We start from the raw sequence: 20,581 nt of genomic DNA on the forward strand, positions 1-20,581 counted from the left end.
CATCTCAATTCTATAGACCGCTCGGGTAACATCAAGTTTACGTATGAAGAGGAAATTGATGGCCAGCTTCCCTTCCTCGACGTCCAGGTAATGAGAAAAGAGGACGGAAGTCTCAAGACTACCGTATACCGTAAGAAGACCCATACGGACCAGTACCTTAATTTCGACTCGCACCACGCCTTAAACCACAAACTTTCTGTTATCAGAACATTGTTCGACCGGAGAAATAACATCGTTTCCGAAGAGAGTGATAAAATTAATGAGGACAAACACATACGCACAGCACTGGGCAGATGTGGTTACCCTAATTGGTCATTCAATCGTGTTACAGCTCAAATGGCTAAACACAAGGTAAATAAGAACAATCCTAATAAAAAGAACACTCAGAATCCTGACAGCAGGCCAAAGGCCCTGGCTGTCCTCCCTTATGTAAAAGGAGTCACCGAGACTATAGAACGGTATATGAGGAAAGCGGGGGTGGCTACAGCATGTAGACCACACACCACCATTAGACAATTGTTGGTTCATCCTAAGGACAAAAGGGATATGCTTGATACTATGGACTGTATTTATCAAATCCCTTGTGCAAATTGTGACAATGCATATATCGGTGAGACAGGCAGAAAGTTCTCGGTCAGACTGAAAGAACATCAGAAAGACGTAGGGACTGTAAAGGACCGTAAATACACTCGTGCGAACAGACTATCATCTCAAAGTGAGTTCAACAAATCCGCAATCACTGACCACGTTGCCCAAGTCAACCATAACATCGATTGAGACAATAGTAAAGTGTTGGAGAAGGAATCGACAAGATTCACCAGATGGGTCAAGGAGGCAATCTGGATACGCAAGACCACCAGCATGAACAGAGACGAGGGGGGATACAAACTGAGTCACGTGTGGGACGCCAGTTTGGCCGCTACATCTAGCGGTCAAACTCAGAACTAACTAACTTTCTGAGGAAGAGAAGTGTCACTTCTCGAAACTGTCAAGGTAAAGACTCTTTCCATTGATTGTGTAAAAATTAACATTCTGATTTATTTTGATAAAATTGAGGGTTGGGTGTGGTCATTGCCAAACTCTCTGTCTGTGTGTACATTGTGTGTCACATATTTTCTAAGAGATGGCGACACTGCACCTCAGAAGCAACTGCGTTAATTTACTGCAAAAACATGTAACTGAAACTGAGATATGTAGGACATGCAAAATACTGCATATACAGGGTGTTTCAAAAACAGGGAAATCGAGATTAATTTGTTAATTTTTTAGACATAGCTAAATATTTTGGAGGTTGGCAACCACCATTTATTACCTAATGATGTCCTCTTTCTTATGACACCAAGAAATCCAATTTACCGTCACAGATGACTGAGCATGAAATAGTTCAATCAACCATGCCAGAACTGGTCTTGCACCAGTAAATAATTTGGTAATGATCGAACCTTGTTTGCCCATTGCAAGGCTTTTGTTGAGCCTCAAAATTAAGCAATCCTCTGCTTGTTTTTTTTCATTGAACACTCCTTAAAAGTTGGAGAGGTTGCTCATTTTCTCAGACCGGCAAATTGCAGCCTAAAACTGAGTGTGTTTGTGGTAGCAGCCACACTGGTCTTTCTTTTTTGTCGGTGTTTCGTTGCAGTAAATTTGGTGCAAGACCAGTTCTGACATGTGGTTGATTGAACTGCTTTGTGCTAAATCATCTGTGACAGTCAATTGGATTTCTTGGTGTCAAAAGAAAGAGGGCATCATTAGGTAATAAGTGGTGGTTGCCAATTTCCAAAATATTAAGCCATGTCCAAGAAATTAACCAATTAATCTTGGTTTCCTTTTTTTTGAAACACCATGTACATGCCTACGTTTTCGTTTTTTTTTTCAAACATATTTTGTTTATTCTATTTTACGTTCTACGTTTTCGTTGACGGATAGTGCCAGCCGTAAAGAAAAGCCGTTTTGTGGATCAGATACGTGTTTTCCTGTTATGATGGTTTGTTCAATAGATTCCTTGCACTTTTCTTTATTAGCCGTTCAGTCTAAGAAAAGTGTCATACAAATAAGATGGTCGAAAATCGGTAAAGTCATGCTTTATTCGAGGAAATTCTGAACAGGCCCCCATCTTTGTTACACCCTCCGTAGTGCCGTTTAAAAGTGCAGTAGCTACCGTGCTTCAGCTTTTGGCATGCTTAAGTTGGCTAGGTGGGTTAATACTCCTTGTGAATCAACTTAAGACAAAACTTAAGAAATGTTCATACTTATGCCATGAGAATAAAACTTAAGATTCTTCGAGAAACTGAGCCCAGCACTTTTCAACAACAAGGAAGGAGGGTTTAGTTATTGCACTAGTTAGTTGTATGCTGTGCCTCCTACTCTTGGTGCTGAGGGCATACTAGCGTTAAAAAGAATGCTTTAGCCATACATTATCACTATATCAGTTCACAAAACTTGAAAAGAAAATGCCTTCATATGCAACCAATTAAATATAGACACAACATGGAAGGTAGATAAAAGTTTGAATCCTGGATGATATGCAACATTTTCAGCTTGTATGTCATGAACATATGTATACCGGTACTTTTTGGCTCACATGTGAGCCTATGTCATAACGTCTTGTCGTCCATCATCCAGCAGTTGTAAGACATGGATGGCACGTTTCATAACTGCTGAAGCAACTGTACTCAAACTTGGTACACATGTACCCCTGGGTAACCGCTACTCGGAGACCGAATTGCCGCCAGATATTAATCCTCGTTTGGCCACCAGGGGCGTTATGTGAAAAGTGAAAAATGTACCTCCTGCTGCTGAACCTCTTAGTATTACTTTCCACTATCTTCGTCCCAGAGAGAAGTCTTCGAATGGACTGGCATGTCAATTTCTGATCATAGTAATCGGCTACCAGTATCCTCTTACGTGATGGTCTGTAGTTTTCAAAATTCTTGTTTTTCTTATATCTTCAGTTGTATGTGTGACAGGTGCGTCCGGTTTCATCGCGTCTCACGTGATCAAGCAGCTGCAGGAGCAGGGCTATCGTGTGCGAGGGACAGTACGTAACCTAGAGAATGAGGAGAAACTGAAACCACTGTACGAACTCGCTCCTGAGGCTGATCATAAATTGGAACTTGTCGAGGCAGATCTTTTGAAAGCAGAGACATGGGAGCCGTAAGTGATATTCACAATATTATTCATAAAATTTTCATTCGAGTATGGGGAGTGATCATAAAGTTTTTTTTTCCTGATCTTCTTGCCCAGAAATTGGTAGATCTTTATCTGGAAAGTTTATGTCTGATTATTCAGCACTAGATTTACCCCTCCCCCAACAAATAACACTTTCAAATCTGAAATTGATCTACTTTTCAAGGTCACTGGGGTCAAATAACGTAAATTGACCGTAATTGGGTTCCGAAGCATATATCCATCGCTATTGAGGCTAGGCTTCATCTGTGGTTGGTTTGAATGTTTTACGGTGCCATTGTGCCTTCTGGCAGTTTTGGCGATTTTTGATCTACGCTCAGCCCCAGGGGGCGGTTAATGTGAAAAACTACTCTTGGCTATATCTCATGAGTTATGCTAGCTGAAATCATGAAATTTTTACTGTGGCCACTGCTCATATTACTACATCACTTAATTCCCGGGTTTTTGGTTTGACCTACTTTTCAAAGTCATGGGTCAATTGACCGTAATTAGTTTCTGGAGCATATCTCCATAGCTATTGTGGCCAGGCTTTTCAGCTGTGGGTGGTTTGAAGGTCTTATGGTGCAATTGTGCCTTTTGGCAGTTTTGACGATTTTCGAACTACGCTTGGCCCAAGGGGCTTCATGTGAAAATTTACTATTGGTTATATCTATAATAATAATAATACGAGTCTTATATAGCGCAGTATCCAACCATTAACTGGCCGCTCAAAGCGCTTGATAGGCCTCTTTAAAAAGCAAATGTTTCAGTTGTCCCTTGAAAGATAACAGAGAGCTGCAGTTCCTAACAGTTGAAGGAAGTTTGTTCCACAGCTGAGGGGCTCCAATTGAAAATGCTCTACCACCGACTGACATGACATTGGTCTTTGGGATAGACAGAAGAACGGCCGATGAAGAGCGCAGAGTTCGAGAAACGGTATGAACGGAGAGAAGTTCTGAAAGGTATTGGGGAGCAAGTTGGTGAAGACACTTGTAAGTAAGAAGGAGAACCTTGTACTTGATGCGCTGTTGCACAGGAAGCCAATGTAGAGACCTGAGTACTGGGGAAATGGAAGATCGTTTCTTGGTCTTGGTAATTAGGCGAGCGGCAGAATTTTGTACCTTCTGTAGGGGTATAATTGTTGAATTGGGACAACCAAGGAAAAGGGAATTACAGAAATCCAGGCGAGATATTACAAGAGCCTGGACATATAACCTGGTGGTATTTGGAGTTAGATATTTTCTGATTTTCCCGATGTTACGAATGTGAAAATTGGTGGCCCGTACACATGTGTTAATGTGTTCTTTGAAATTGAAATCACGGTCCAAGATCACACCCAAATCTCTTGCAGAAACAGAAGAATATACATTTGCATCAATGATACGGATGGCGGGGAGATTAATAGTGCTGCTGAACCTGCGGGAACAGATTAGCAGAATCTCGGTCTTGTCGCCATTACAGCTAAGAATTAATCTCACGAATTATGCTAGCTTAAACTGTGGAGACTGCTCATGAGACTACATCACATAATACCCGGGTTTTTGATTTGACCTGCGGGGTTATTTAGCGTTAATTGACCGACCGTCATTTGTTTCTGGAGCATGTCTCAATAACTATTGATGCTCGAATTTTCATCATTGAGTTATATGATTGTCTAATGGGGTATTGCAGTCTCCCTCGGAGTCCCAAGACTTACTAGTAGCCAGAAAGTTTCTTATCTCATCTCAATCACTACCATAATGGACGTAGAGGTGTAATAGTTTGTAATGTAACTCCTCCGTCAGTTTAGATCGGATGACTAAAAAACTTCTCCTGAGAGTTGAGATTCCTATAGAGCCCGTCCTAGTAATGGGTTTCGATATTTGGATTCAGCAATGATTATAGAGAAATTTTCGTTGCTTCCATGTAAGGGCATGATCATCATCATAAGGTAGATTCCAAAGTCAACAGAAGTTCTCATTAGGAAATACCTAGACGAAACAAATATCAGTGTAAATTGTTCAGGTACTTACTAATGCTATGTATTCTCCCATTTCATGTTAATTTCAGTTACTTTATTCACTTTTAACTGAGAGAAACAACCCTCTGACCAGTTGATGGCTTTGCATGTGACCATGTGATCCACCATATTCATCATCTTCACCATATGCAAATATTTCTAAACACCCACCTCTTTTTACACAACAAGATAAAGGGACCTACATGTATTGTGGCTTTGGCGCGTTTAGCGTACATATATGTGACCAGCCACGCAAAAGGTACCTCCGCATGGTGACGTTGTTATCGAGAAATAGGCCATTTAAATCTTGCGCGTAAAACCCACGTGTAGCGTGTTTACTTCCTGGTTCAGTGGGTTTTTAACACCAGGCAATTCGTGCGATGACTTCACAGGGAATCCCCTTTTGACTCGAGTGGTTTAGCATGAATTGTCTACAAAATTATCTTTTATTTCATGAAAAAAGTATGAAATTTGTCAGAGTTTTTATGCCCCCGCCAATGCGTAAAGCATTGTGGAGGCATTATGTTTTACCGATGTCCGTCAGGCGTCAGGTGTCTGTAAACTTTTCTTCTCCGCTCATTTTAAGGAGAACGCTTTTAGCGATAACCACGAAACTTTTTTTGTGGGTTGACCAAGAAAGGTTCCTTTCGAAAACGGGCTAGTTCTGGTTCTCATTATGGCCTCCGTCAATTTCGAGGAGAACTATTTGTCCGATCAAATTAATTTTTGGTATGTATATTGGGGGTGATTAGAGGAAGGTTCCTTTCGAAAACAGGCTCGTTCCAATTGTCAATATGGCCACCAGGGCGGTGTGCTTGAAATCAGTTTCCGTCAATTTCGAGGAGAGCCGTTCTTCCGATCAAATTTATTTGTGGTATTTGCGTTGGGGGCGACTGGAAGAAGGTTCCTTTCGAAAACTGGCTTGTTCCGATTGTCAATATGGCCACCAGGGCGGCGTGCTTGAAAACGGTTTCCGTCAATTGCGAGGAGTACCATTTTTCTGATCAAATTCATTTTTATCCCCCCGCCAATTCGTGATGCATTGCGGAGGCATTATGTTTTACCGATGTCCGTTCGTCCTGTCCGAGGGTCCGTCCGTCTGTGCACCCATTAGCCGTCTGTAAACTTTTCGTTTCGGCTCATTTTAAAGAGAACGCTTTGAGTAATAACAATGTAACTTTTAATGTTGGTAGAAAAAGATAACATGTACATCGGGCATTACAGACCAATAACTCTTTCACAGTGTCAACTAATCCCAGTCAGCTATGACACCAGCTGCCCAGGGTTGTCTGAAAAACACTTCACTTTCCTAATACACCAACTCAATGTGCTCACGGGGGCATATGCCATGCCTTGCGTTGCTATTGTTGAACAATTGCTATCGGAGATATCTTGGAGATGATGTCATAACATGCTAATTAATGAAGATTTTCAAAATATTCGAAGTTATTCTGAAATTACATGTTATAATAAGGTACTATAATCCACTAATAACACAGTTTCATGAATTTGGTCCATACTGGCCTCTTTGCGTGGCTGGTCACATATTGTCTACAGACTAATCTATTTTGGGAGGGATTCCGAACCTATTCTTAGTACAGCAGGTAACCCCCCCGCGGCCTGATGGGGTGAAAACATTCTGGCTGAGGGGATACTCCGAGGTACACGATGGGGGCATTGTTTATGGGTGCTTTGCCTTGATTATGAAGGAATTTTCAAATGAAAGTATTGTCTGTCTAAAAGTGCTCTACGACAGCTTTCAATACTTGATGTATCTGAAGAGGTACTCTTGGCATGGCCTATCAAGGAACTGCTCACGGTGCTGAACCTCTAGCTTGCCTGTCGATTAAGTGCCTTGCCTGAGATCTTGCTAGGAGGAGCACGAATTTCAAAGTTATAGTGGTTATATTGTAATTGGTTCGAGTCAAAATGACATGTGAAGGCCTATCTGAGTTCTTTTCTTCTCCTCGGTATAAAAAGGGGCCTATTGCTGACTTAATTAACAAATGACGCATGTTGACATTGCCTCATCATCTTACTTTTTAGCTTCGCTGGGAATTTTTTATTGCAAGCGAAGCTCATTGTATACTGTTGTTTCTATGTTAAACCCTTGAGCCGGATTACTTCTGGAAATTGTGTGTAAATTTATCCTGACAAGCTGCTCAGGGAAGGAGTTGTGGTTGCTGCACATGCGCCCTAGTAGCAAAAGTGCCCGCCGCTTTCGTAAATATCGACTGAAGTCGAAATGAGCAGGTGAAATAATGCTCAGTTAATTCAGTATTATTGCGATTTTTTGATGTCACATTACACTTGGAAACGATCTAGAGTGTTGTATGATACTTCTTTGCCATGATTCTGTCAGTAAATTTGATGTAAGTGAGTGAAATAAAAAATATTAAAATGATATCGCGTATTTATTCGAAAAAGACTGTCAGGACAGTTTTCTACAAACCACGGTGAGTGTGAATTTTTGTGATAATAATTGTCCCCAAAATCATGTTAAAACACTGCATCAGACAAATCAACTCGTCAGAGGCCAAGAGAATGGTCTTAAGAATATATTTGCGGTATTATTTTGGGTAATTATTGGCAGTAAGTGCATCTTTTCAAGCAAACTTGTTGCGATGTCACAGGTTTTTTGTTTCGAGATTTAGCTATTGCTCGACTTGGAATATTCATCGGTGCAAAGTGTGGTTGTGTCAAAACTGCCCAATGTATCTCTGGCTGGGGTTAATTGTAGTTGAAAAACATAATAATTGATATATTTACTAGCAGAGTTTGTCTTAATTTATGCAATATTCATCCCATGTAGTGATCCAAAAGTTCTGAGAAATCAGCAATGGCGGATTGCCATTCAACAGAATAGGAAATTCAGGCCATAACCTTTCAACACAATATGCGACCAAAAAACACATATGAATGACTCAAAGTCACCCAGACTCCGCTCATCATGGGATATACCTTCACTGAAAAAATTTGCTGAAACCTCTGTAAACATGTTATGAGTACTGAAATCAATTGAAATCGTTTTCATCTCCCTCAATAAACCCCTATAGAAATGTACTGTATAGCATGTATCAGCAGTGTGTATGACTGGTAAATGTACACACGGAAGTATACATGGTATTCAAACCTGCTAAATTATCATCAAAGGTATTGAATCTTCATTCTCAATCATATCAATGACTTTCCTTGATCATTAGTACCTAATTAGTGTATATTGGTCTTTTATAGCTGCGTAAACAAAATTAAAGTAATTTCTCAATGTTTTATTTCACAGGTATGATCCACAGTGAGTGAGTGACAGCTGCATTTCAACGTTTTTCGGTGACCACAATATAGACGCAGATGACTGAGAGAGGAACTGAGCATCACTCATAGAAACAAACACTTTGCACCTCCAATGGCTTTTCAACATCAGTGCTCACTCGGTCGTCAAAAGAACCAGTCGATTCTAGTATTTCATTCTATTTTGGTCACTGATTGTAATACTGTAATACTCAATAAAAGAAAACATTATGTGGCAGTTGATTAACAAAAATATCAGTGTATCTGTTGAGTTTTTACTCGGTATCGATGCGGGCTAACAGTCATACCCTTTGAACTTGGTCACTGGTTGGTTGTTCCTGATGTAAAGGTTGCCCCTGGCCTACGCTGGACCATGTTCATTGGACTAGTTTGTCACAACTAATATGTAAATGCCCAGACTGCCTTTACTGCTTGCCTCAAGGTGGTGGCCATGCATCGAGTGGACTTGTTTTTCAAAACCTACACTTCAAAGGAATTAATAAAAAAGGTCCAGACTGCATTTACTGGCTGTCCTAATGTTGTGACTGGACTAGTTTGTCTCCGGCTGAACTTCAACGGATTCGGTGTAATGGTCCCGACTGCGGTTACTGGTAGTGACGATGCATCTACTGCCTTGTGACAGTCAAAGGATCATCATCGCAACCAAGAGGAAATAACGTTATTTCCTCATGTCGCAACTACCATACAACCTCTCTATTGCGGACATCCATGGGACTGGGTGTTGGTGTCCCCAATGTAGAGGTGTCCTTAATAGGGAGGTTATGCCATTATTGTCCAAAAAGGGGATTCATGTGTATGAACACGGGGTCATGGAGCCTACGTATTACATGTTCCATTTTAATTTTGATTGACTCTTTCAAATAATTTGATGCCATTTATATGCAAACTTGAAGTTTGAAAGGGGATTCATGTGTATGAACACGGGGTCGTGGAGCCTACGTATTACATGTTCCATTTTAATTTTGATTGACTATTTCAAATAATTTGATGCCATTTATATGCAAACTTGAAGTTTCATTATTGTTATACCTCATGGCATTTCTGGTGGAGGTCATATTAATTTGCCAGCATTGATATTTGCAGGTTGTGTTCGTACTCTACATACTACATAGACAGCGTACATCTTTAATTAATTGTAGTAAAAACTACACATCAAGCTTTATTCTTTACAATCACTCAATGGACTGCAATTAATGTTAGAATATACAGTAGCTTTGCAATGTGATGCAAAGTGAAGATAATTAATCGAAACATTCGGTTTAAATTTGGAGAGCAACGGACATTGAATTCCTTCCACCCTGTAATTAACTGAACACAGTGTCTAATTATGTTCATCAAATATGCAAACTTCACAACTGTTAGGTCTAATCAACTACCTAAGTGAACACGGGAATTCATTGTTTTTGTTTACTCTCTATAATTGTGAGGTGATTGGTCTGAAAAGTCACCATGGCCGTGTCCGCAATTCGGAGTAGAGAGGTGTCCGCCTCACAGAGGTTTTGGTTAAACCTGGTAGGTTGAACTTAAATGACTTAGAAAAAATCACGACTGAACGAACATGTCCGTACTGTGGAGGTGTCTGCCTGGCAGAGGTGTCCCCATGGGGAGGTTCTACTGTAGTAAGATTAACCTACAGTTACAACCATCAAATCGTAATCACACTCTTTGTATGAATTCATATGAACTTATATTGTACAACCAGATGGACCAAGCTCTCTGGTCGTAGCCCCCTAGTATATGCAAGCAACAGCACAGGGTCCGGGTATGTGGACAAAAAATTGAGTGGTTTAATTTGTCTCTTCGATATGGCCCCTTTGATATTGCATTAGATTTTCATTGCAATTCAATCTTTCGGCCCATGAAATTCAAGGTATAGCCCATTTGAACCTGCCTGCACCACTGGTATAATGCTAGTTAAGATATTGTTTTCAAAAGACATGTTTTTATAGGCAGGTAGATCTTAAGCTGAGCGCACACGGGCAACAAAATGACAGCGAAACTGAAAACATTTGTTTTCAGTTGTTTTCAAAATGTTTTGCGTCTTTTCGTGTTTGTTTCAATCACCTGCACACGGGAGATAAAATGGCACGGTCCCGTCACAGCTCACGTCAAAAACAAGGGGTAACCATGGTTGCACCATACGTCACACCCCCGGTCACACCCGCGTATTCCAAGATGGCGGCCGCCATGCATAACAACCGCCTCACAATTTTAGCATTTCTGCTCGTTCTTCGTAACCGCCGTCGCCTGTTCTAATCCCTGTAGAGCGGTGAGGTCACCTCGAACAGGGCAGGCCTTTCCTGCCACAGCTCGACCAACCTGCCCTCGAGCTCAGTCGTCCATATTAATTCATGCAATTCCGATTCTTCATCCACAATCAACTCCATTTCGTTTAAAATTGGCGCTGCCATTTTGACCTGGCTTGGTTGGTATCACATGAGGCTGAACGTCATCGTGATTGGCTAATGACGATGATGACGCAAAAAATGTTTTACGTTTCGTTGCAGTCACCCGCAAACGGGCGACGTTTTGACGAAAAACATTTTGACTAGGTCAAAAATACATTGCATGTTTAATATTCGAAAACTGTTTCAAAAACAAATGTTTTCGAAAAACATTTGTTTTTGTCGCCCGCAGATGGGCAACAAAAATTGTGAAAAAATATTTGCAACTTTTTTTTCCAGGTCTTTTGTCATTTTGTCGCCCTTGTGCGCTTAGCTTTAATGACAGCGAATGGCAACAAGACCATATGCCAGTCATTAATTGCAGCGAATTGCAACAAGGCCATATGCCAGTTGCAGGGGTGTGTACGGTGGCCCATAGAGGACATGCGTTTATTTTCAATATATTAGAATATTTTTCTTTTTACAATGCGATTTTTTTCTCTCGAATTACAACTGCCGTCGGATTTATTTCTCACCGCCGAAAAAATAATTCCCACCACCGGGTTAAAAATAATAATTAATTAATAATTTGCTACTAGCCTAGTCTAGTAGCTGGCCGGGGGCATCCATGCTGTGTGTTCGATATATCCTATACTACTAGATGTCAATAACGAATTAGCTCCCGCTCCGATCTTTCTTATGTTGTTACTCTCCTTGACCTGATGCTAGTCCAGCCACAATCGTGGTTGTAAACATTTCTCACCGCGGTGGATATTATTTTCACCGCGGTGGATATTATTTCCCACCGCGGTGGATATTATTTCCCACCGCGGTGGATATTATTTCCCACCGCGGTGGATATTATTTTTTCACCGCGGTGGATATTATTTTTTCACCGCGGTGGATATTATTTTCCACTGCGGTGGATATTATTTCCCACCGCGGTGGTGGGAATTATTAATTTTAACCCGGCAGTTGGAATTATTTTTTCGGCAGTGAGAAATAAATCCGACGGCAGTTGTAATTCGAGAGAAAAAAAATCGCATTATAAAAAGAAAAATATTCTAATATATTGAAAATAAACGCATGTCCTCTATGGGCCACCGTAGGTGTGTATTCATGTCTTTAGATTATGTGCAGGCATGTGGCAAAAACTATGTTACCACTATGATATAACTAAGTGTTCAGTGAATCAGAATTATACAAGTATAAAGTCAATGGATCTAAATCAAAGTAAGCCTATCCTGAGCAATGCTGTATGGAGATGCATTCTCTCACAGCTATAAAATGCCGTTGACCCTTTATTAATTGCAGTCACGAAAGTGTTGCCAGAAAATTAGTACCCATTGGACAAATAAGCAGGCAGTTTTGTTGGTAATACTGGGGGTGCTGATTCCAAAAATGATTTTTTCCACATGAACAGTTTCACTACATTAACTCAGAAATTGGACCCTTGAAGGATCTAATGGTCTCAAAATAGGGGTGAAAAAGTTAACTGGTATCATCGCATCACATCGACATTAATAGCAAAAAGCAGTAGGCCCTATATAAACCATGTGACCCTCTCTATAGGGAGGGTCAAAACAAGCAAAATCAGTAGTTCTCTGACCCCCCTCCCTCATGCTTCGTGTCCACTGCAGTCTGAGGTTTCAAACTAAAGGTCTATGTGAGTACTGTTGTTAAATTGAAAAAGTTTCTTTTCAAATATCAAAGGCACTGTTGACCTTATGTCGTCACGTCTTGTCCTTTGTCTGTCGGTCCGTCCATCCGTGGTCCATCAACAAGAGGGGCATGTTTGCTCACTATTGTGTCTAGAAAGTTGAACTTGGTGTGAGGATGTCTTATGACAACATGACTTGACACAAAAAGTCATCGCCATTTGACCAACTTTCTTACTTTGTCAATATCTCATGAACGCTGATCAATGAAAATTTTACTGTCAATACTTCTGATGAGACTACATGACATAATGTGCAGGTTTTTGATTTAACCTACTTTTGAATGTCACAGAGGTCAAACACTAAAAGTGTCATTGACAGTGCCACATTTTGTCATATCTAAAAGTCAATTTAACCTCCATATGTCATTTCATCTGCAACTAAATGATTCCCAGGTAAGCGCATTGTCCCCAGGACATGTCATTAGCTCAGCTGACATAGTCAGCGAGCTGGTAGAAAAACTGTTCAGATTCTGTCTGTCACTCAGAGGGGCCGTCCGTACGTCCATCTGTCAACATGGGGTGCACGTTTTATAACCTTAAGACCTAGAGATTTCAACTTAATGTCTAATTCTACGGTGTTTTTTTCTCCGATCAGAAACCAAAAATCAGCGCGATTTGACCAAGATTTAGCATGCGAGACGGCTTTGTTTAAAAAGGCTTTCTCGCTTACTGGAGGAAGAAAAGTGTTCATTTTGGGTCTAAAAATTAGCCAAAATTATAAAATTACAGAGAAAAATATGCATTCGTTAAATATTTTCCGCCAGGGGGTGTTATTGACCCTAGAAAATTAACAAATCTTTAAAAAAAACGCATTGTCATATTCTGCTATCCTGATTGGACCTGAAGCTGCCTGAAAACCAATATTGACACTAGCGACGGCAATTTTGTTCCTTATTACGTTTCTTGTTCTAGTTAGTTACCACCATCTTGAAGTGTCGAGTTTTATTTATAACTCTTTCCCTGCCAAACACGTTCTAGAACAAGCGAAACTTCCCATCAGTTTCCTGCCAAACTCGTTCTAGAACGAGTCACGTAGTTCTCCATCATAACACTAGATGTCATTTCGGTAGTTTACCAGGAAATGGTTCGATGTGTTAGCCTTCCATGCAGACGATCGTCAGCTCATTCTACGCACACAATTCATGACGTCATCAAGGGAAAATGACGGGCAAAACCCACATGTTTTCTGCTGAAGAAGTAGCTGAACTGTGCGCCGATTCTCAGGCCTTGTCTTTTAAGGCGCGCATTTGCGCGCCCGCGCCATAACGCGCCTAAAATCAGAATGAGGCGCGCCAAAAAATGCGCGCCTACCAACAAAAATTGTTCAATTTTCGCGCACCTCGTAGTAACGATGTATTGTACGCAGAGATATCTGTTAGCCATTGTATACACTCATTTCCAAACCCCCCCATTACGAGCTTCCTCATTGGTCCATTTCAATCATCCCGTGATCTTTTAGCCAATGAGATCATAGCTTTCATTGTACAGCCTATTCGCATGCAAACAATAACATGGCGGAGCCGGCTGGGAAAATTGCGACGCTCTCCACTTTCCAGAAATGGGAAGTGGAGGACAAGGGCATTAAGCCGAAGATAAGGACAGAAAGTGGCAAAGAGATCGTTTTTGAGGTGAGTGCGTTGTGTTTATTGTGATTGATCGCTGTTTCAGTGTGAGAAAGAGAGATGTGTAAGGTTGTTTACATCCAAATCGCGAAGTGCCATTCATGATTCGGGTTGTCGTCTGCATGATATCAGAGGGCGAATATTTCCTTTTAATCTTCCAAGAAACTACAAACGCAAAGCTCTTGCATAAAATATACGTCATCTACGTGATATCTAATCCCCAATCACAATGTTTGAGGACATTTTAACCTACGGATTAACTGGATGAAAAAACTAAAACCCATACACAAAATGACAAGCTGTCATCGCAATGCTAATGTATACAATGTAGGTCACGTGACCATTAGCGGCATTGCTGATTAACGAAGGACACCAATGCGTCACTTGTGCTCCATGTGCTTTTGTTGACATTCTGAACGCACATGTTTTTGATGCGTTTGTTTGGAGCAATGGAGGGCGGGAAATTCAAAACGCTTTATTAACCATCGCATACCAATCTATTTAATTTCACCCTTCCTCGTACAGATTTCATACTTCCATGCCATATAGATGCAATGATGTTTGATGATACAGGACTGTCAGTTCCAAATGGCATCTTAATCTACTCTGCATGAATCAGCCTCACCCACTAACCCTATAATATACCCTCTCAGGGCGGCCTACTAAGATACTAGTACTTATACATGAAGTGTACCTCCTTGATACTCATAATTCCTTTATTCATTTCAGGTATACTGCACTATTTGTGTGAAGTACTCAGATAAAATCAAAAGTGATTTTAGAATAAAAGGGACCTGTGTGAGAGAGGTTGATCGTTATGCCTCAGGATCGAACTATGTGACAGGGCACAATATCCGGCGGCATCTCAATGGCCTAGCTCATAAACTAGGCCTTGAATATAAGGCACTTCTTGGTGACAGGGAAGACCCTCCCAAGGTGCTACAGCTAGTACAAGCACACCACGTCCTGCTACTCCGAGACAGCAACCTAGAATAGACACCACGATGCATAAAAATGCCAGAGAAGCATACAGGAAACTGTTGAAAACTGCCTACTTGATTGCTATTGGCGGACTTCCTTTGTGTCACTTTGAAACTGTTGTGAAATGTCAGAAAGCAAATGGTGTCAAATTAATCCATGGGTGCACATCAGGCAAACAGGCACGGGAATTTGTCCACGAGATAGCTGATTCCATCCGTGAGAAGTTGGCTGTCATAATGTGCAATGTCAACTCATTTGGCATTCTCACAGATAGTGGTCAAGCTAGGAAAACTTCTCAGGAAAAGGAGCTTGTCCTTATCAGACTTATCCGTTCTGGTATTCCCGTGTACTACTGCGTCTCTTTGGCTGATATGGACTCATGGGGAGATGCAAATGCTGACAACCTGAAGTTGGCGATTGATGATGTGTTCAGTACAGAATTGAAAATAACTGATGATTGTTACACCAGAAAATGGTATGTGCCACATCGGATGGTGCCAGTGTGAATACAGGCCAGTATAATGGTTTGCTTGTCCAGCTGCAGAGAGCCCAGAGGCCTTGGCTGATTTCAATGCATTGCGTCTCGCACAGGTTAGAATTGGCACTCAAAGATTCCCTCCTGAAGCAGACATACTTCTCTAGGGCAAAATATCTCATGATTACCATCTTCTATCTCTTTAAACAGAGTGGGAAGATGAAGAGGCAGTTCTTCAAAATGGCCAAACTCAAAGGTGTAACTATGTACAACTTCCCCAAAGTTCACAGAACCTGATTCATAAATCATCAGAAAAGAGGCCTAGAAGTCTTACTGCACAACTGGGGTGTCTTCATGCAGTTCTTAGAGAACTGCATTGCAAGCCCTGAGGGTTCCTATCGTACCAGCAAACCAAAGCTCAAGGGCATCTTGAAAAAGCTTAAGAGCTTCTGTTTCCTCAGTCATTGTTGTTTCTACCTCCATCTGTTGAAGAACATTTCCCAGTTCTCTCTAGCAATGGAAAGAGGTGATGTCAACATATTTGAGATACCCCTGCTTCTTTCAACAACCACATCGGCAAATTCTGACCTACTGGATGGTGATTACCTGACTTCCTTGAAGGATTGTGGTGTTAATGTGTCCCTCTCTCCAGACTTTGGCAGAGTTGAGGAGGTCACTTGGCGATTGCCAAAAGAGGGACACAAAAGGAAGAAGCCTAGCAACCGGGAATATGTCAACGTAGTTGTTGAAAGAAAGTCCTTCACTGATCTGAATATTGATGACAATGACCATCAGACATTGGCAGCTTAAGTTGTTGAAGATGTAAACAAATGCATGAACCAAAGGTTTCAATCTGAAAGAGAAAACGAGTTGTTCCAGAATATGCTGTGGCTTGACCCTGCCAACTGGAGCGATGACACAGTTCGTGAATTGCAAATGATGAACAAAGTTGCTGAACACTTCAGTGTCACACTCCAGTTTGCTGAGAGTGGGTTTGAACAGCAGAAACTGAAAAAAGAATGGCTCCAGCTCAAGCGACTCCATGGCTTCTTCTACAAGGGTTTTACAGCAAAGAAACTGTGGGAACAGGTTCTTGTCTATCGAAGGAAAGATGTCCCCAATGTTTGCCTGTTGGTAGAACTACTTCTTTGCATTGGTGTGAGCAATAGCATGGTAGAAAAGGGCTTTAGGTTACTTACAGCCATGCTCTCAGATAGACGCCTTTCACTGAAACCAACAACTATGAATGATTTGCTACTCATCAAGGTAAACCACACAGTATAGTCTCCAAAAGAAAGAGATGAGATCATTGAATCTGCATTGGATAAACATATGCAAAAGCGGAGGAAGCTTTTGATAGATGAAACACCATTCAACATGCTTGGGGCCAAAGAGGCTAGACTAGCCATTGATGATGATGATGGGTCAGTTGGTGGTAATGAGGCCATGGACATAGAGACCCCAGCTGCTGAGTTGGCAAGTTCTGATGATGATGGCATGAATGATGGTGGTGACATTTCCTCCAGTTCATCCTCTGATGAAGATGACAGTGAATTCTTTGATCCAGACGAAGTTGAGGAAGCTTTTGTGCAAATTGTGCAAGAAGGTGATTCTGATTAGAAATTACCATACAACTACATGTCAAGAGTATTATACTTACTGCATGTACTGTATACTCTGATTATATGTCTTCCCACACTCTCCACCTCAGCTCACCTGACCTTGATGTGGGATGTACAGTTTTGCCTCGGGTTTTGAAAGTGCAGGGGAAGAGTGTTAGGTGTAGCCTACTTAGAAAATATATGTAATGCTAAAGAGAGTAACTACAACACCCTTTCAGATTAGCCTTACACTAACAGAGTGTGAGTGACTCAGACTGAGCATGGTGTAAGAAGGATTTGTGTTGTGTTTCACACCTTTCCCTTGCCAATGCACAAGCACTTTCAAAACCCTAGGCCTAGACCAATCTAAATCATAAGTCCATCAGTGTTCTTTGTTGTTGTGTTCAAGAATTTGATATTTTATTGTTTGTTAAGTTTCCTTTTTGACAAGTAATCATTCCAGTAATCATTTTATTTGTATATTAGTACCACAGGAAGTGGTCATTTAGATAAATTTAAATCAATAAAGTCAAGGCAAGTCAGCATTCCTTTAATTCCAATTTTATTATTTATTACTTTTAATTGAGCATATCATGAGCATGACATAGAGATGGTGTGACGGAGCATGCTGAGGACTGGACTTGGTCTGAAGAGTCGAGTGTACCCAAAAAGCACTCACAATCAAGTATCCACACATTACATGCATTATGCTGTACACTTCTCAGATGTTAGTCCACAGCATTGTTGCGATAAGTGCTCACCTACCCCCCCAAAAGAAATTTGAGGTGAGCACTTTTCTGCTCGCCTGCAATATTTTAAGGACAAGGCCTGGATTCTGATTCAGAAACGGAGTGGTTTGTTGGAGATGACGATGATTCCTCGGAAGAAGAACCTTGTAATGTTGATGCCCAGTTTGGAGCAGATGATATCAGGCTCAGTTGTGATTCTGATGACTTTGATGAGGGGTCTGATGTGCCTCAAGGTGATGACTTTGATGAGAGGTCTGCTGTGCCTCCAGGTGAGATGGATATGACTGTAAATAGTGATGCTGAAACTCGTTCTGGAGATGACCCTATGGACGGAGCAGGGCCTAGTCGTGGTCGGGGGGCCATAAGGCGGGGTGCTCAACGCAGGGCCCGTGCAGACCTTAGTCCAAGACGGCAGGCTCATGATTTGCCGAACTCTGATTCTAGTCGTAGCACTGCAGGGAGCCAATGTGACCTTGATGCCAATGATTCGCCCTACGACGCTTCTACAGATATTGATAGTGATGCAGGGCCCCCTCCTCCCTTGCCTGCCCCTCGTCAACGTGGTCGGGGTAGACCAAGAGGAAGGGGAGGGCGTGGTCAACAAGGCAGGGGCCGTGGTCGTGGGGCCGGTGGTCATGGGGCCCGTGAAGGACAAGCTGGTGGTAGAGGTCAGTAAAGACGTGTTATGAGACAAGGTGGGGGGGGGTGGCAGCCCCAGCTCCTCCCCCTGCTCCTTTTGGTCCAGCTGGACGTGTCCCCAATGTGCAGCCATTCAATGTCAATGACGTAGGTCCACGTGGTGCTGCTCTAACATTGGATGGTGATCCTTTTGATCACTTTTCCCTCTTCTTCACTGAAGAACTGCTGCAGACTATAGTTGACGAAACAAACAGGTATGCTGACCAGTATTTTAGGGATCGCCCAGGACCCATGTCTCCTCACTCCAGGCTAAGGAAATGGTCACCAATGACTATTGATGAATAGAAAAAGCTTCTTGGTGTGTTCATGCTGACTGGTATTGTCAAAAAGCCTGAACAGACTGACTATTGGTCCACTGATGAGCTACTCAATACCCCAATCTTTGGGAAGACACTGCCTAGAAATAGATTTCAGCTCCTGATGAAATTTTTGCATTTTTCCAACAATGATGACATTCCAGCAGACAATGAAGACAAACTCATCAAGGTGCGTCCAATTATTGACGCTCTCATTCCCAAGTTTGGAGAGTACTATAACCCCCATGAACACGTATCTATTGATGAAGGTATGTTGAAATGGAAGGGCAGATTAGTTTTCAGGGTGTACAACCCTATGAAACCCATCAAGTATGGCATAAAAAGCTACATCCTTGCTGATTCCCATTCAGCATACTGCTGGAACATGATCATTTATGATGGCACACACCGCACACTTCATGAGATTGTCTTTGCTCTGCTGGAAGGATTGGTTGGTCATTTCTACTCCATGTACATGGACAACTATTACAACTCTGTTGCCTTGAGTGAGGCCCTCTTGAGGTGTGATACCTATGTTGTGGGTACACTTCGAAAGAACAGGGGTGAGCTACAAGAAATTCGTGACTGTGGGACACGTGGGCATGTCCTCCAAAGAGGTGACATTCTCGCTCGAGACAATGGAAATTGTATAGTTATTGCATGGCAAGACAAAAGGTGTGTGAAAGCCATCAGTACTTAACATAGTGATGCAATGGGTGAGGTACAAGTCAGACAGAGGGGTGGTGGTCACGAGAGGCTCAGAAAGCCAGAGTTGGTCATTGATTACAATGCCAATATGAATGGGGTGGATCGCGTTGACCAAATTTTGTCATACTACCCAACTGTGAGGAAAACTATCAAGTGGACCAAGAAGCTCTTCCTCTACATGGTTGAATTGTCTATCCATAATTCTCATATCATCTACAATGAGAAGCAGGCCCAGGGTGACAAGATCACATTGTACGAATTTCAAATGTCCCTCATCCGACGCCTGATATCCGTCGCGCCACCACCCGACTCGTGTGACAGTAATGATGTGGTGATGACAATTTGCCTCTCTTCAGGGCCCCAAGAAGGGACCCAATGAACAGATTGGTTGGTGGATTTGCCGCACACCCAAAAGGCATGTTTCCTCGCAGCAGAACAAAGAAGAGAATGCAGAGACCTTGTAGAGTTTGCAAAAAGAGGGGAATTCGTTGCGATACCGCACATTTTTTCAAAACATGCAAAGTACCCCTCTGCAATGGCAATTGTTTCATTGACTACCATGCAAAAAAGTACTATGTGTGATATGTTGTCAAAAGAGTTTGCTGTGACAAAGAGAATAAAACAAGTTTCAAGGATAGATGTCTTCTGGGTTTTTTTTTCTACAAATTTTTGAAAATGTAGTAAAAATAGTGAAATCCTGGCAAACAAGGGGGTGTTAATTAAAAAAGGCCGTGGCAGGGAAAGAGATAAAAACCTTTTTAGGGGAGTCTATACAAAACACTTGTGTCCGTCGCTCGTCGTCGTCGTCTGTATCCTGTTTCAAGAACAGTGGCACGTTTCTTAACCGCTAGAGCTATCAACTTGAAATTTGGAACA

General features: G+C 41.7%; 1 protein-coding gene and 1 long non-coding RNA gene across 5 annotated transcripts in view; one reads left to right on the top strand and one right to left on the bottom strand.

The window, feature by feature from the left end:
* LOC135494600 (uncharacterized) overlaps positions 1-20,581 on the bottom strand; it is a 439,372-nt gene that overhangs the window by 49,803 nt on the left and 368,988 nt on the right. The window lies entirely within an intron of this gene.
* LOC135494439 (uncharacterized) overlaps positions 1-20,581 on the top strand; it is a 154,140-nt gene that overhangs the window by 32,469 nt on the left and 101,090 nt on the right. For both annotated transcript variants that reach the window (XM_064782403.1, XM_064782402.1), the window contains exon 2: positions 2,949-3,150. In XM_064782403.1, the coding sequence (XP_064638473.1) occupies positions 2,949-3,150 (202 nt within the window). The remainder of the gene's footprint in view (positions 1-2,948; positions 3,151-20,581) is intronic.

The sequence above is a fragment of the Lineus longissimus genome, chromosome 10 (assembly GCF_910592395.1).
Source record: "Lineus longissimus chromosome 10, tnLinLong1.2, whole genome shotgun sequence".
Taxonomy (NCBI): domain Eukaryota; kingdom Metazoa; phylum Nemertea; class Pilidiophora; order Heteronemertea; family Lineidae; genus Lineus; species Lineus longissimus.